Source organism: Vitis riparia, chromosome 18 (genome assembly GCF_004353265.1).
Source record: "Vitis riparia cultivar Riparia Gloire de Montpellier isolate 1030 chromosome 18, EGFV_Vit.rip_1.0, whole genome shotgun sequence".
NCBI classification, from domain to species: domain Eukaryota; kingdom Viridiplantae; phylum Streptophyta; class Magnoliopsida; order Vitales; family Vitaceae; genus Vitis; species Vitis riparia.
In genome coordinates, this window is record NC_048448.1 from 7,979,021 (window position 1) to 7,994,262 (window position 15,242).

Below are 15,242 nucleotides of genomic sequence, written 5' to 3' on the forward strand. Positions count from 1 at the left end.
AACAAAATAATTGAATGAATAGAAGAGGCAAAAAATGTACTTGAATGATGAACCGGTTTACTTCAATGAAAGCGAATGTTAGCAATTAAACACAGAATAATCACATGCATGTCATAGAGTGGAATAAATCAATCGCGCGTGACAAACAAATCAATAAATAAATCAATCAATCAATCAATCATGTATGTGGGGCCCCCACCAAAGCCCGATCTATCTTACACTAATTGGTCTCACAAATTCCATTATTCTGGAATTATGAATATTGCATTCATGCTTATGCGAAATTAAGAGAAACATAAGATTATTTGAAACCCGAAGGGAATTAAAACCATTAGAGAGAAAATTGGATTTTCGAAATTTATTTGAAAATTGGAGTCTTAGGAATTAAATTTAAGAATTGGAATTTTGTAAATTAAATTTGATAGAGATTAGCAAATTATTTGGGAATTAGAATTTCCAAAATTTTAATTTAAGAATTAGGATTTTTAATGGATTAAATTCGAAAGAAAACATAATTTTGAAAATTATTTGGGAAGTAGAAACTATGAAAGTTAATTTATAAAAAACAAATCATGAAAATTGGGACTTTGGAAATTAAATTTTGAAAGAAATTAGAATTAAAAATTATTTAAAATTTTGAAATTATTAAATTATATAAATTGAAAATTTTGAAATTATTCGAAGATGAAATTTTTTTTTAAAGATAAATAACTAAAATAATAATAACAATAATAATAATAATAAAACAATCCCAACATTACATGCTTTAATACTATTTACACATGGAATCTCATCACCACCGTGCAACAACAATTCACGTTAGTGAACTTTGGAAAAAAACTTATAATATAATAATAATATTATAAAAGACAATCACAAAGTGAAAAACTTATAATATGATAATAATATTATAAAAGACAATCATATACCTCAAAGTGGATGCCAACCTTCCATATGCAGGGTGTCTGTTGAACACGTGTGTTTTTCATCAGCCATATAATATTAAAACCCTAGTCCTCACTGCCCCTTTCTATGCATGTTGACCACTCATCAGCACCTAAAAAAAAACCTCCTTGTGCAGCGCAATTCAGCAGAATGGTTCCATTTAGCACTCCACGCAAACACGGGCGGCGCGTCGAATCACCTTCGGAAAATCCGCCCCTCTACTCCATTGTGTGTTTTACCAGTTCGGTTTCTTTGGTTCTGGCAAAGACGGAGAAACAAGATGGCTGCGTTTTTTTCATGGCTGACCGGAGCTTCCGAGGAATAGAGGAATGATCCACGCCATTACAGTCATAAAAAAATAAAATAAATAAAAACTTCTTGGGAAGCTTGGATCCCTTGCTACTGCCAGGACTAAGAAATCAGGATCGAAGTCACTGCTCGTTTTCCTCTCTTTCACTCAGCTCTCCCCTCTGCTCCCCTCCAGCTCTCCTCCGGCCACCCGTTCCCCTCTTCTGCCCGTCTTTCCCACTTTTTTATCCCCCAGCTATCCCGTTTTCCTTTTCTTCCTCCCCCCTTTCTCTTCTCTGAAAAACCTCCTTTTTCAAGCCCCTCTCTGCTCCACTGTTTCTTGTCCCGGGAGCATGTCACCACTGTCCACCAACCACCATGGCCAACCATTCCCTTGGCCACCTGTCCATGTATGCTAATCTTCAAGGCATGAAGGGGTCCCCCCCTCCCATTTCAAAAAAACAACTCCCCCGGGTGATCTCCACAAAGGGGGTCTACACATGTACTTATTTTTTTCAGAATTATCAAGCAACATTAAACCTGAGGTAAAGATGTGGTAACTCACAATAGTTCATTTGATTGGATATGATTTTCTTTTATAATTTTAGTCGGCTCATTAGGTAGGCGTGCAAATGAACAAATTATTGCCCCAACATTTTTGGGAAAGTTGAATTGTGGCAACCTGCAGTAGTGGTATAGGTTGCACCAATCTTACATGGGAGTCTATGTAGACAAGGTATTAATTTTATTACTATGATATTTAATAAAATGGCATTATGACTTGAATTTCATGGCCATTGATAACTAGTTTATGGGTGTTTAGATGGGGATTTCACTGGCAGTTTGGCAAATTCCAAATGCTTTATCACTTGCACATGAGGTTAGCTGGATAGAAGGGAACAAAAAGTAGAGAACAAATGAGGCAAATGCATACTGTGAGCCCAAGCCAAGATGACTCTGCTGCATTTCCATGCACATCATCAACTAAAGTGGAAGCCGGAAGGGTGGAAGGGCCGATACTCTGGAGGCTATAGGCCGTATTCCAATGATAAACTTCACAAACCAAGGGACCCAAAAAGTGTCCTTAAAGTTGAGAAAGGAGGCTCACCATGGATGGTCGTGGTCTACACTTAGCCACCAAGGACTGAGCTTTGGGCATGGTGAGCCCTGTTCCTTCGCTCATGTCCACCATCTCCTCATCAACTCTCTCCCACTCGAAGAACTGAATCAGTGAGCCTAAGGCCAACCCAACCACCCGCATTGCCAATCCTTCCCCGGGGCACCCCCTTCTCCCAGCCCCAAAAGGCGAAAACATGAATCCATTTCTTTGTCCCTCTGGACCTTGGAATCTCTCTGGCTTAAATTTTGAAGGCTCTGCCCATAACATAGGATCATTTTGTATAGCCCACATGTTCACCAACAGCATTGTGCCACTTGGGACTCTGAAACCCCCCACAGTGCACTCCTCGGATGACTCGTGGGGTACTAGCAGTGGAGCAGCTGGGTACATTCGGAGTGTCTCCTTAATAATGCCACGGAGATAGGGAAGCTCTGCTATATCTAATTCATCAATCAGCCTGCTTTTTCCCAAGTGGGAGTCTATTTCAGCCTGGGCTTTCTCAAGGGCTTCTGGATTGTTCAGCAAAAGTGACATTGCCCACTCCATTGTCCCAGCTGAAGTGTCGGTTCCTGCTGATAACATGACCTACATACAAAGTATAACAATCTGCATTATTCACTGCCCCAAAGAACTCACATGTTTAAAACCTTTTATAGTTGGACAAGTACAGTCGTTTGGCCACAATTTCTAAATAAGAGAATACTTTGGAACAGCATGATATTACTTGCAGGCCCATTCTTTGAGTTTGATTGGTTTGATCATTTTCTATATAAAGGGATTCCCAATTGCTTTCCAGATTAAGAACCACAACTTGACATAAAGTTTGGCCATCGCCTTCCACTAATTTATCTCAGTATCTTTTTAGTGAAAACCGAGATTATCCCGTATAGAATGGAATTACTTAGAGGCAATTTCTGAAAACTATATTTCCTGATAGAGTTGATTGAGGTGAGTTGAATATTTTTTTCAAGTAACAAGAAGGTTTACCTCTGAAGCTAGAATAATTAATAGTTTGTCTAGAGTGTAGGTGAAGAGAGATTACTTGCATCATGCCTCTAATGATGTCATCTGTATAGCATTCAGGTTCAGTTTCTTGCAATGATAATAGGACATCAAGCATAGTCTTGCTCCTCCCTTCACAAGGACTTCTCATTCTTCTGTGCTCTTCAATCAAATTCTGCATGAATCCATCTCTTTTCCCCTGCAATATCACCAGCTTCTTTTCGATTCCATTTAATCCAATCCACTTCGAGAATGGTACAAAATCTACAATATTGGTTGCCCCACTTAACTCAAAGGTCTCTGCCACTATCTCCCGAAACTTTCTTGTTTCCTCCAATTCTGTAACATTGTCACCGTAGTACCTCTTTCCTGAGATCATTCTCATCATATTGTTAAGTGTCAGCTCAAAAAACATGGATTTCATATCCACAGCAGAAAATTGACCTTCACTGGAGGTTCTGAAGAGCTGGCAAAGTAGTGCCCGGACCTCATCAATCCGGATGTCATAGAACATCTGAAGCCTATTGGATGACAATATCTCCAGGGAAGCTATACGCCTTAAATTGCGCCAATGTTGACCATATGGTGCCCAGGTAAGAGTGGTGTAATTGTAACCCAGGTGTTTTCCAGCGAGTAGGCGGGGGCGGTTTGCAAAAACAATGTCGTTTTTGGTGAAGCATTCCTCTGCGGCAGAGGGGGAAGACACAATGATGACAGGGCGAGAGCCAAATCTGATGAACAGGATTGGACCATATTGGTTAGAAATTTTAGCAAAGGTGCGATGAAGGGGTTTCTTGAAGAGGTGGAGATGACCTATTATGGGTAGGGAGAGAGGAGGACTTGGTGGGAGTTTTTTGTTGGATTGGAAAAAGTGCTTGGTAAGAAAGTATATGAAGAGGAAGAGCAGAATGTAGCAATAAGAGGTGTCCATGGATGTACTGATGGCCTGAAAGTTGATGTACTTGGAGTAAGCATCAGCCACCCTGGAAGGATAGTAACCCCTGTTCACCATGGTTGATAGCCTAGCAACAGCATGCCATGTTTGCAAATTTGCAATAAAAGGATCAGTAGTTGGCATCCATCACTGATGGTTTATTCTAGTATATATGGACCCATCAAATGTATATATGGAGCAGACCAATGCCATTCAACCCTGACGCTTTTTCTCATCTCCTTAGATGCCTTTGGGATAACTGGATCCAATGTTTTGATGAGGCCAAACTGCTGCCCAAAATTTTAAAAACTGTATGTTCGACATAAATTGACAGACTTATCCATCAAGGGACCAGCCTAGCCTGTCTCATATACTTTTTCCTTGTGTAGAATATTATTTTTGGACCACTGCCCTTTGTTATTAGCCCACGTCGATGATAGGAACGAAGTAAGATTTGTTATGTTTGATTGTAGTTTTCCAAACATTAGGACTTTATGCATTGTTAGGCGGCTTTCTTATAAAGAAAATCTTCTACCATTTAGCATGGGAAAGGCATATTCCTTGAAAGGGCAGGAGTTGTCCTTGTGGAGAAATTGTGATGCGGTAACTCCATCTGAACTAAGTTGCTCCAAGAAATAATAATGACAACAATATATTTTGTGTGAGAGATGAATCAGTGGCTCCATCATGTCTGCCTCAGATTGAGCTGAATCCTAGTTTGTTGATTTTAGTCTCTCTGGAGTAGTGGAACTCATTTAACATAACAATTAGTTCAATCCTGGAAAGCAGAAGAACAAGGCTCAAGGGGGACAACAATCATTATAGTGATGAATAAGTAACACAAACTCATTGTACAGCAATTTGATAATATCCCCTTTTTTTTCAATTACAAACACCGTAAAGAAATAGAATTTCGGTTGATTCTCTGGTTGGCAAGACAAATTAACTCCCTTTATGCTCATATTTCCATGTAGCGCTTGAACTCGGTCAACTTGGGCACAAGAAAAAAGTTCACTCATCCTATCTGGGGATATGAAATTCCTTCCTAAACATAATCACGTAAAACCACAAGCTTGAGGATTTAGACCCTAAGGAGTGAACAATTTTCTTACTTTGTGAATGAACCTTCGACATATTGGACAAACCTTGTTCTCCCCTTCTATAATCCTGCAAAATGCATGCTTATGAGATCACTAAATGGTTACTTGATGAAATGAATACAAAAATATTTGGGAGTGGGCACCTTTTAGCACAGTCATAGCAGGTGGCACAATGACCACAGGGAACAAAGAAGCAGTTCCGTGGCTCATCGTAGCAAATAGTGCAAATCTTCCCATCATACAAATCCTCTGAGGAGCTGCTAGACATTCCTGATTCTGCATCTTCTTCACCTGTTCCATAGGTGAGCCGAAATAGCTTCTCTGGCATTAAGGGGTGAGTTTCAGTTACTTCCCGAGGCGTTATCTCCTCTACATGTACTTCGTTGTCTCCCTCGCAGGCTCCAAGGTATTTCAGCACCAGAAATATAATAATTACGACAAATCCTGTGAACAAAACATCCAGAAGTCTAGCTACAGACAGATTAATAATCAAACAAAATTTGAGCTCAATACAATACCTAAAATCGAAACGTAGGTTACCACACGAGCCACAAAAGAAAGCTCAACGTACCATCCAGCAAGATCTCCCTGTAATTACGTTGTCCATTAAGGTTAATTGGGTGAAAAAGTCGTGGATTTTAGTTGAAAAAAATCATGTAGAGGTGTGAACTTACATTGTTGGGTGTGGTTAGTATGACAAATTGAGTATTGGGGAAGAGAAGATTGAGACGACAGGATCCCTTTATTGTTGAACACATGCTCTTTGCCTTAGTGATATCGTACATCTTGGATGTAACATTAACATTCAATGTCATTATGACGCTTTTACGATTGGCGTTTATGATGCCTACATAGTATCTATTGTCTTCCAGGATTGTGTATTCGGCTTCTCTCCCTGTACATATAAATATTATGTTAATGTTATCCACTAGATCATCGGTAACCTCTGTGAGGAACCAATTTTGTAGAAGGCCATTAACTTGCTCCAAGGGAGGAAATTAATGGCTGGAAGGAGGTGGCTAGAGAACAATGGACTGTGTTACCATCTGTTGATTCATGGAAGGGAAAGGCAGCAGGGGAATTTGTTGGATTCGGCAGCAAAGTTTCGTATTTTCGTTCCCCTGCAACAGAGATGTATGCAGGTGGTATTTATTAGCTACAAAGCTCAAATCCAATTGAAATTAATAAGATCTTTTTCTAAAATTATTTAAGAAAGGAAATGATGATAAATTGAAGGCAACCTTTAATTAGAAACACTTGCAGATCACTCAAACTACTAGGCTGAGCTTCCCATCTGACACGGATACTCGAACCTTTATTCAACCACAAGGAGAATCCCTGAAAAGCCGTCCATTTTAAGGAGGGAAATAGATCAAGGTCTATTTTTTTGAAAAATAAAATAAAATAAAATAAAAATTAAATTAAACAAAAACTTCTGTAAATTACCTTTCGGCCATAGGATCCAACGATGAGATAATTGGAGACGCTCCAATTTGTTTCGACACTCAATTCTGGCTTCTCCGCAAACCCGTAAAGAAGAACCCCCTTTTTATCATCGTCCTTCACTTCAATCTGCTTTACAAAAAGGGAACTTGCCTTCATCAAGCGGGAGGAGCTTGGTCCAAGCACCATTCGGCAGTTCCCGTAATACCCATATCGAATGCTCACCGTGACTGCAAAAGCAAGAAAAGAGATTGTCGTTTCAAAATGCAGGGTCAAGGAAGGAGCAACTGCTAAAGAAATGAAATTTTACATGCCACATAGCCATAGAGTTAAAGGAGCAAGCAAGCGAGCGGTGGACTCTTGCCACCCCTGATGACGACTGGGAGGTGCCAACACTGGTCTGTACATTCTCCCTTCGGGGGGAATAGGAAATAGGGAATAGCAACGAGGGCTGAAACAGAGAGAAAGAAGGGGCGAGACAGGAAGAGACACAACTCAGAGCTAATGGTCTAAACTACGGAGGGAGGACTGGTAGATTTCACTACCCAAGTTCCAACTAACCGTTTCTTTCTTAGATTGGCGGGTAATGAAAGGCAATTTTCTTTTCTTTTATATTTTGAATGTTAGGTGTTGGTTATTTGGCATATGCTGACCTGCACCATTCACCAACCCAGCTTCCTTCTAATACACTTTCTCCATTCTTTCTTCAATTTCTGCGTCTGAATTTTTAGAACTCAAAGCACTGGAGTCCTAAAAAAATTTTCAAAATTTTTTATTTAGTGATGCAATGAATCCCATTCTTTCAAGAAGATTGATTTAATAATTGGACACTCATTTAATTGCACTTTTTATTATTTTTTAGTATTTGATATTAAAAGTCTAACAAATTATGTCTGAAAATAGGTTTCCTATCAAAAATTAAGAAGATGGAAATAAAAAATTAATAATTGTTGTATTTCATTTTTAACCGGTAGGATAAGTGATAGAATTATTTATCCAAGGATACAACATATCTCATAAATTAAATATATATATATTTTTCATTCATTTTATTAATTTTTAAATTGTTTGTGTATATATATATATATATATAACATAGTTTAAATAAAACAAATACGAATGAATATATAAAAATATATATTTTTTTTTAACTTTAAGACATCATGTTTGGTTCTCAAAATTATTAAAAAATACTATAAAAAGATAAACTAAATTGGTATCGGAGTTTTTGGATTTTTAAATTAGTATTTGAGTTAGGTTATATTTGATTCTCGTAAAATATTAGAGAAAAAAATATAAAAAGTAATAAAAAAAATCAAATATAATTAAAATTAATTAAAAATTTACATCTTTTAAAATTATTTAATATCTACATAAAAGAAAAAAATAGTTAAATAAATTTAAATAATATACAAATGATTTACCAATTTTAAATCTATGTTTTATATTTTTATTTCAAATTCTTCGAAAATCAAATATAATCTTAAAAGTAGAATTATATTTTCTTATTTGAAATGAAGGAAATTTTAATATTATTATATATATATATTAAGCATTTCTCTTGGAAGATGCTGAATAAAATGTCATAATTATTATTTAAGAATTTAAATTAAATTATTTTTAAAATTATTAACTTAAAATTTATTAATTTATTTTTAATTTAAATACTAAACCCATCTTATAAAGGTAGACAGTTCATATATATATATGTTAAGCATTTCTCTTTGAAGATGCTGAATAAAATGTCATAATTATTATTTAAGAATTTAAATTAAATTATTAATTTAAAATTTATTACTTCCTTTTTATTTTAAATATTAAACGCATCTTAAAACTTAACCCGTATCTTGAACCGGGGAATCCTATAAAGGGGACGGTTCATACAAAACCGAAAGGTTCTATTTCTTTCACCCCTCTTGGGCCCACCACCATCCATTTTTGCCCTTTCTTTTGGCCTTTTTCCTCCTGGGTCCCACCTTAGCAGCCCACTGCCAGCTTTTGGCCTCTTTTTTTTTTTTTAATCATTTTTTTTCTTAAATTTAAAAGAGTATATTACGATACACACTACACATGCTTCGAATAAATAAAAAATCAAAACATTTATATTTAATTCAAATTTTCCTCGCCCTCACTAAAATATAATATCCATTCAAATCAAATGTAGAATTTGGGTAATCAAAAGTACTAATTTATTTTTAATTAAATTTATTTAGTTTTCCATAAAAAAGGAAAATAAAGAAAAAAAAAAAAAAGCAAGTGACTACCCCTGTCCCTATATATGTCATTCACCCACACTAAATATTGATTGTGTTGATATTTGTATCAAAACCAGATATTAATATAACAAAATCATAAGGCTAATAAAATTTGAATAAAAATAATAAATTTTTATTTCACTCTTTAATACATAATATATCTTCTTAATAAGTAAAAATTATGATTTTACTATTTAACAAAATAAAAATTATTAATTCATTTATATGTTATACTTATCATGATTTATTATAATAATATGAAAAATAAAATAATAAAGTATTTTAAGTTTTTAATTATTTACATATAATTTTAACTTCTATTCAATATTTTAAATTTTCATATACGTGGAGCAGTTGAATTATTCAACAATAACTTCTTTAATTGATTCTAATTCTAAAAACATTAATATTTACTATAAAAGAAAATTGAGTAGTGACATTATTTTGACTTAATGCTTAATTTTATTTTTAACTTTAAAGTTGTGACTTCAAGTTATTTTTTAAATATCTCTAATTTACTTGATTTACCAAATGTCATATTTATTTATTTATTTATTTATTTAAAATGATGTGAGTGTTAAGAGAGTAAAGATGGGTGTGTTTAACATTACCCTAAAAATAATTAAAACCCATCACAAGGAGGGGAGCCATTGAGCAGCAGAAAATTTTGATACTCATATGGGAGGTGATGATGCTATACATGTCATTACACATGCAAAACTTAGCCACCCGTCAATCTTATTGGCCAGTATACCGATATTAAAAAATGATTGCGGTGTATCATATCCGTCAATCTTCGGCAAAGCTTTTTTGCCGAAGACAAGGGACAAGAGGGTTGGAGGTGGCAGTGACAAGTAGGCCTTGCAGGTGAGGCGTGGGATGAAGAGCAGAATTGGGTTGGAAGAAAACAAAGAGAGTGAGGACACGTTGCTAATGCCTGGTCTCTGGCTCGACACTGGTATCATCCTCGTCATCCCCGCCCTCACAAACTCGAAGTACCACTGCCTGCTACCTGAGAGATTTAGCCTGCCACTCCACCTCTTCACCCTCCAACATATGATCAGCTTTAATCGAGCCTTCTTCCCTGTCCTAGTTTTTATCACCATTACTTAATTACTGCAATTTCCCCTCTGGGATACAGAATGGGACCCCAGCAGGAAAAAAACGAACTTCTTTAGTAGTCTTTTGTTGAGATATTTATCCTTAGAGACCGCTGCACATGTGGTGAAATTGAAATACAAAAGAGGGGTGCATTCAACCACAAGAAAAAAGTGTAACAAGTGGAGGCAAATGCATTGCTTGCTGACAGTACTGATGTGTGCACACCTATTGTTGATACTGTGGGCACCTTCAAGACCGAAGGTGTGAAACAACCACAGTCGCCTGGTAGGGAGAGTTGTAGGAGTCTATCCCTCTTAAGTGATAATGATGTGTGCCCCTATCACTTCCTTACAAGAAGCACCAACTAGGCGATGCACCGCCATATATCCGCTCTTTCTCTTGTCATCTTCTTTGAATGGCCTGACAATGACAAAAACCATGGTTTATATATCCTTGTTTTCTAAGCCTTGCTTTTGCACCATCCTTTTTCTTCCTCCATTAGTTCCCAAACGCGGCGATTTACTTTTGTGAGGTTTGTTAATTTTATATCTTCAGGGGGGCATCTGAGAGTGACAGATTTGATTCTCTCCCTATTCACTGCTTCTTATAAAACTCATCCTCCTCAAAGAGTACTGTGGGCTTCCAAGAAAAGGAAATAAACCTCAAAAATTAAAGAGGTCAGAGATGGGGAGGGTGAAGCTTCAAATCAAGAAAATTGAGAACACAACGAATAGGCAGGTCACCTTCTCAAAAAGGAGAAATGGGCTTATCAAGAAAGCTTATGAACTTTCTGTTCTCTGTGATGTTGATGTGGCTCTCATCATGTTTTCCCCATCTGGAAGAGTCAGCCTCTTCTCTGGAAATAAGAGGTCTGCTGGAGATATGGATTCACCGTATCTTCTTCTCTTTTCTTCTCTTCCCATTTTTTTTTTTTTAAATAAATGATCATGTCTTCTCATCCATATATGTTTCAACTAAATCTATTTGATTGTTCATAAGTGACCTGATTTGGTTTTTGATTTGTTGAAGCATCGAAGAGATCATGACTCGGTATGTAAATCTTCCTGAACATGAACGAGGCCGGTAAGGATTTATCTTGGTTCTAGTAATTTTACATAGAAATATCTTTTTTGTTGTGCTGATGTTGATGGCTTTTTCTCTCTCTGATATGGATGTAACTGTGCTTTTACGTGCAACAAAAAAGGCTGCATAATCAAGAGGTGAGCACTTCCTACCTAGATATTATCATTCAGCGGGCTGCCATACTTTTAGGGCTTGTTGCCAATTTGTTAGAAATGATGAATTTTTCATTTTTTTGCAGTTCCTACAAAGGGCTCTTGGTAAGTTGAAAAGTGAAGCTAATCGAACCTATCAAGCTGCAGCCAGGTTAAGATCCTTCCTCTTTGCAAAGCCCCCTGCTTAATTTCTCAATTTATCTTGATGACTTCATTCCCAAGTTTTTGTTCATTTGGGGTTTGTCAATAATGTCCACTTTTTGCTAATTTGCTCGCTTCTTATGCTTTTACTACTACTATTTTTTCTTGCTGTTGCGTGGAGCAGCCCGATGAGTACAGATTCCCAACTCGAGGTATTTTATGCATGAGAACTGATTTGATTTTCAGCTTTTTTCTGTGCTACAAAGACTAAATTATTACATGGATTACAGGAGATTCAACAAGAGATCCTCAAATATAAGTCCCAGTTGGATGATATGCAGAAACGACTAAGGTATACCATTTCTATATTATTCATCTACCCGTAGCTAAAACCCTAAACTACAGCAACCTTTATAGAAGAGATAGGAAATCAACAAGCTTCATACCATCATAATCTCACTCTTTTTAAAGGATATTTGAAGGTGATCCTTCTGAGATCACCACAGTGAGAGAGGTTGAGTACCGGGAGCAGATCCTTGAGGAAACCTTGAAACAGGTTCGGTTTCAGAAGGTAAAATCTATTGCTTATTCATATTCCTCCCCAAGTAAACCCAATCTTATATGCTAGCAACTTACCGAATTCATTACATGCATAACAGCAAGCTTTGGAGGAAAAGTATAATACTACAGAGCCGCAGCCAACTGCCCAAGTATGTGGAGATTGTCTTCTTAAACTTTTCTTTGTTCAATCAGTTTGATATCTCCCCAGAAAGGGAAGATAGCTGATGAAATGGATGAAGTGGACGATTTAGAAAGAAAAAAAAAACAATGGCAATTCTATTTATTTCTGTCCAAAAAAAAAAAAAAATCTGAAGTACTTAAGTTGTGGTTGCAATCAGGTGCATCTGCCTCCGGAGACTGCAAATGTAAATGGTTTTATCTCAGGAAATCCAAACAATATGTTGGATTGGCTCCCACCAAGAGACCCACAAGTGCAGATCCTGAATTTTTTGGATTCCAACGGTCTCCTCCCAATGAGGTGCTTACACAGTTATACTAGGGAAAAAAAAAAAAAAAAAAGAAGTCCTGTTAGCATTAATATGCATAAGTTCTTTTACCTGACGACAGAAGCCATAATTTCTTGCTCCTTATTTGTTCTTGTTTTCGCAGAGAGCAACCACAGCGCATGGTTGAAATCTTACCGCCATCTTCAACCCTCCTTCCAGGACAAAACATTCATCTTGAGGATCACATGAGCCCGAGCAGCGGGATGGAGGAAGATAATAATGTGCAGCGTCCTCAGTTTGGCCCAGCTATCGATGTCAACCTTTCTCCATGGGCTGAATTTTATCCGACAGCAGGTACTTCACTAACATCGTCTATTCTTTGAAATAAGTTTTCATTTCACGTAGCTAAATTGCATCAAACACCAGCTCTCTTCGCCCATCAGATTCATCCTGTCAACGAAAATGGTGCAAATGAAAGTATAACCCCTAGGTGAAGCAACACATCCTTCGGAGGGTCTCCATAGGGCTATTACGGAAAGCTGTAGTTTTGCATATTGAGTAGAAGTTCCTTTGATAGTAAAGTCCGGACAGTAATCATGGACTTAATTTACCTCTTCGCAACATGGTAGAGTTGAATTTGGGAGTCCTAGTTAAGCGATTTTACAAATAAATTGTGACAAGTCAGATATGTTGGCAGGGAATGGCTCCTATCCTGCAGCACAGCCCCGGGGACCGGCACTACTTGAACTGTTTCTGTCTCAGTTCACACCATGAATCATCAACATATCCATCCATGGTACACAGATATCACGTGTGATGTTTATACTTTGTTTTTGCCTTTACTGGCGGTGGTTGTTATTTCTCTATCTATACCTTGTTGAGTGTTTAGAAATAGTAAGGTAACTTAAATGATTGTTTTTTTACCCTCCTATAATCTTATAAGAAATTTAATTAATATTACTAGTAGTTGTTTCTATTTATTTGGATAAATTTGATCATCTCATGCATCATACACATGGAATACATATACATAATCTTCTGTCATATACTTCCACGTATCACAGGAGGTTGAAATTCCCACTGGGAAAGGGTACTGGAAAGGCTTAGCTGAGGCCATGAAGATCTATTCAAATCAAACCTATGATCCCCGTCCTTAGCTTCACGTACGTATATATAATATAAAAGATGAAGGTTTATATACGTGGGATTCATCAATCTTAATTTGAATAGTCTCTCTTTCGGGTTGACCCAATGATGTATCCTCGGACCTCAGCCATTTTATGGGGTCTTCAATTCCCACTCATTTAGTTGGATGCAATTAAGTCTTCCACACCTTTGAAGCCATTGCCTGCCCACCTGGGATTCATCCATCTTAATTTGAATAGTCTCACTTTCGGGTTGACCCAATGATGTATCCTCAGATATTTTATGCAGTTGGATGCAATTAAGTCTTCCACACCTTTGAAGTCAACAATTATGAAACAATATTAAAGATGATTTTTAAAAAGGTTGAAGGTCATCACATCCGTTAGCAATGGCGGTGGGTGCCATTAAATTTTATTTATCCAAGTAGCTCGGTGTTCAAAAGTTAGAAAAGAAGAATAGCCACTGCGACTCAGCTGAAGTGTTATAGTGAATTCACAAGTTGCAATGTTGACTCGATCAATTTCCATACATAAAGCATTGCTTTCATCAGTTTTGAATTTATGGTTAATATTTTCACAATTTTTAAATTTTATATATAATTTTAGCGAAAATCAGTAAAATCGTACACCAATCAACATGATCATGTAATATATTCAATGGGCTTTCTTGGCATATTGGATACACAAAGTTGAGTTGAATGAAACAATTCAATGGATTGGACCCATTCAATTAAATACGTACACTTCTGGTATTCGGGAAGACCAGAAAGTGTTGAAAATGTAATTTTTATAGTCATCACCAAATTCCAGTGGTGGAAACACACACTTTGATTCCGCGTCAAGTCATGTCATCGATGCAGTAAATGCCTCCAGTAAATCAATCTTCTGTCGCGATAGACACAGGCGGTAGAGAGAGAAAGAGGCAAGCCCCTAATTCAAAATTAATATAGTGTGAGAGGCAAAAGAAAGAATTAGGACTTCAAAATGCATAGGTAATTTTATATGATCAGATCGCTTTATATCGATGTTTTCTCAGATGTACATGAACACATCCCCACTATTCAAAGTCTTATCGACTGTGGGAGGCTTTGGAAGATGTCCATTTTCCCCAGCAGCCATGGAAGATAGTCAAATATTTGTCAGTCACATCTTTCCCTTGGCTCTGATAGTGCATTATCTCTTCTGTTTTTGTAGTCTGAATGAAACCAGAATACATGGGTTTCGTTTTAATGCTTCATTATGAGGTCACTGACGACAAGGCGGACATCGATCTTCAACTCTCTGGCCCTTGGATTATGAGGGCACCATAAGTCCGGCCATGTTGGCAATCTTTGCTTCCCTCAACAAGAGAACCAATTTAAAGGTACTATTCCTAAATCCTGATCAAATGGGTGCGCTTTTCCGCTTGAGCTCTAACCACATCAAAGGTGCAACACCACTGAACATAACTACGTGTTCAGAGCTCAAGATTCATGCCTTGACAGGAAATGAAATCTCTAGAGCAATTCCCATCCGGAGCTCGGCCG

At 37.0% G+C, this 15,242-nt stretch overlaps 3 protein-coding genes across 6 annotated transcripts; 1 reads left to right on the forward strand and 2 right to left on the reverse strand.

Moving 5' to 3' along the window:
* Positions 1–1,942: 1,942 nt before the first annotated feature.
* LOC117907515 (cytochrome P450 81Q32-like) lies at positions 1,943–4,989 on the reverse strand. Its single transcript, XM_034821070.1, has 2 exons — positions 3,396–4,989; positions 1,943–2,938 (listed from the first exon to the last, which is right to left on the reverse strand). The coding sequence occupies exons 1-2, from the start codon at positions 4,431–4,433 to the stop codon at positions 2,318–2,320; spliced, it is 1,659 nt and encodes a 552-aa protein (XP_034676961.1). The 5' UTR covers positions 4,434–4,989; the 3' UTR covers positions 1,943–2,317.
* Positions 4,990–5,097: 108 nt separating this feature from the next.
* On the reverse strand, positions 5,098–7,303 carry LOC117907517 (E3 ubiquitin-protein ligase APD2-like). Of its 2 annotated transcripts, none has more exons than XM_034821071.1 (8): positions 7,147–7,303; positions 6,836–7,062; positions 6,631–6,727; positions 6,433–6,510; positions 6,064–6,284; positions 5,908–5,977; positions 5,533–5,833; positions 5,098–5,456 (listed from the first exon to the last, which is right to left on the reverse strand). In XM_034821071.1, the coding sequence occupies exons 1-8, from the start codon at positions 7,238–7,240 to the stop codon at positions 5,378–5,380; spliced, it is 1,167 nt and encodes a 388-aa protein (XP_034676962.1). In that variant the 5' UTR covers positions 7,241–7,303; the 3' UTR covers positions 5,098–5,377. The 2 variants fall into 2 exon arrangements, with proteins under 2 accessions (XP_034676962.1, XP_034676963.1); XM_034821072.1 differs by having other exon boundaries at positions 7,143–7,234.
* A 3,363-nt stretch (positions 7,304–10,666) lies between these two features.
* LOC117907276 (agamous-like MADS-box protein AGL104) lies at positions 10,667–14,042 on the forward strand. Of its 3 annotated transcripts, XM_034820769.1 has the most exons (12): positions 10,667–11,081; positions 11,218–11,271; positions 11,393–11,408; positions 11,510–11,574; positions 11,749–11,776; positions 11,855–11,916; positions 12,036–12,135; positions 12,224–12,274; positions 12,464–12,603; positions 12,735–12,925; positions 13,269–13,367; positions 13,636–14,042. In XM_034820769.1, exons 1-11 carry the CDS (start codon positions 10,873–10,875, stop codon positions 13,343–13,345), a joined length of 993 nt encoding a protein of 330 aa, XP_034676660.1. In that variant the 5' UTR covers positions 10,667–10,872; the 3' UTR covers positions 13,346–13,367; positions 13,636–14,042. The 3 variants fall into 3 exon arrangements, with proteins under 3 accessions (XP_034676660.1, XP_034676659.1, XP_034676661.1); XM_034820768.1 differs by lacking the exon at positions 13,636–14,042 and having other exon boundaries at positions 10,668–11,081; positions 13,269–13,529; XM_034820770.1 differs by lacking the exon at positions 13,636–14,042 and having other exon boundaries at positions 10,670–11,057; positions 13,269–13,529.
* The last annotated feature ends 1,200 nt before the right edge of the window (positions 14,043–15,242 follow it).

Bases quoted from the DNA above. Each gene is read 5' to 3' on its own strand.
- LOC117907515 (XM_034821070.1), bottom strand. From the start codon at position 4,433: ATGCCAACTACTGATCCTTTTATTGCAAATTTGCAAACATGGCATGCT. The intron at 2,939-3,395 runs GTAATCTCTCTT...CTTTGTATGTAG, and splicing joins TCATTAGAGGCATGATGCAA to GTCATGTTATCAGCAGGAAC.
- LOC117907276 (XM_034820769.1), top strand. From the start codon at position 10,873: ATGGGGAGGGTGAAGCTTCAAATCAAGAAAATTGAGAACACAACGAAT. The intron at 11,777-11,854 runs GTATTTTATGCA...CATGGATTACAG, and splicing joins GTACAGATTCCCAACTCGAG to GAGATTCAACAAGAGATCCT. The intron at 12,604-12,734 runs GTGCTTACACAG...TTGTTTTCGCAG, and splicing joins AACGGTCTCCTCCCAATGAG to AGAGCAACCACAGCGCATGG.
- LOC117907517 (XM_034821071.1), bottom strand. From the start codon at position 7,240: ATGTACAGACCAGTGTTGGCACCTCCCAGTCGTCATCAGGGGTGGCAA. The intron at 6,511-6,630 runs GTTGCCTTCAAT...TCTCTGTTGCAG, and splicing joins GCAAGTGTTTCTAATTAAAG to GGGAACGAAAATACGAAACT. The intron at 5,457-5,532 runs GTGCCCACTCCC...TGCATTTTGCAG, and splicing joins TGCTATGACTGTGCTAAAAG to GATTATAGAAGGGGAGAACA.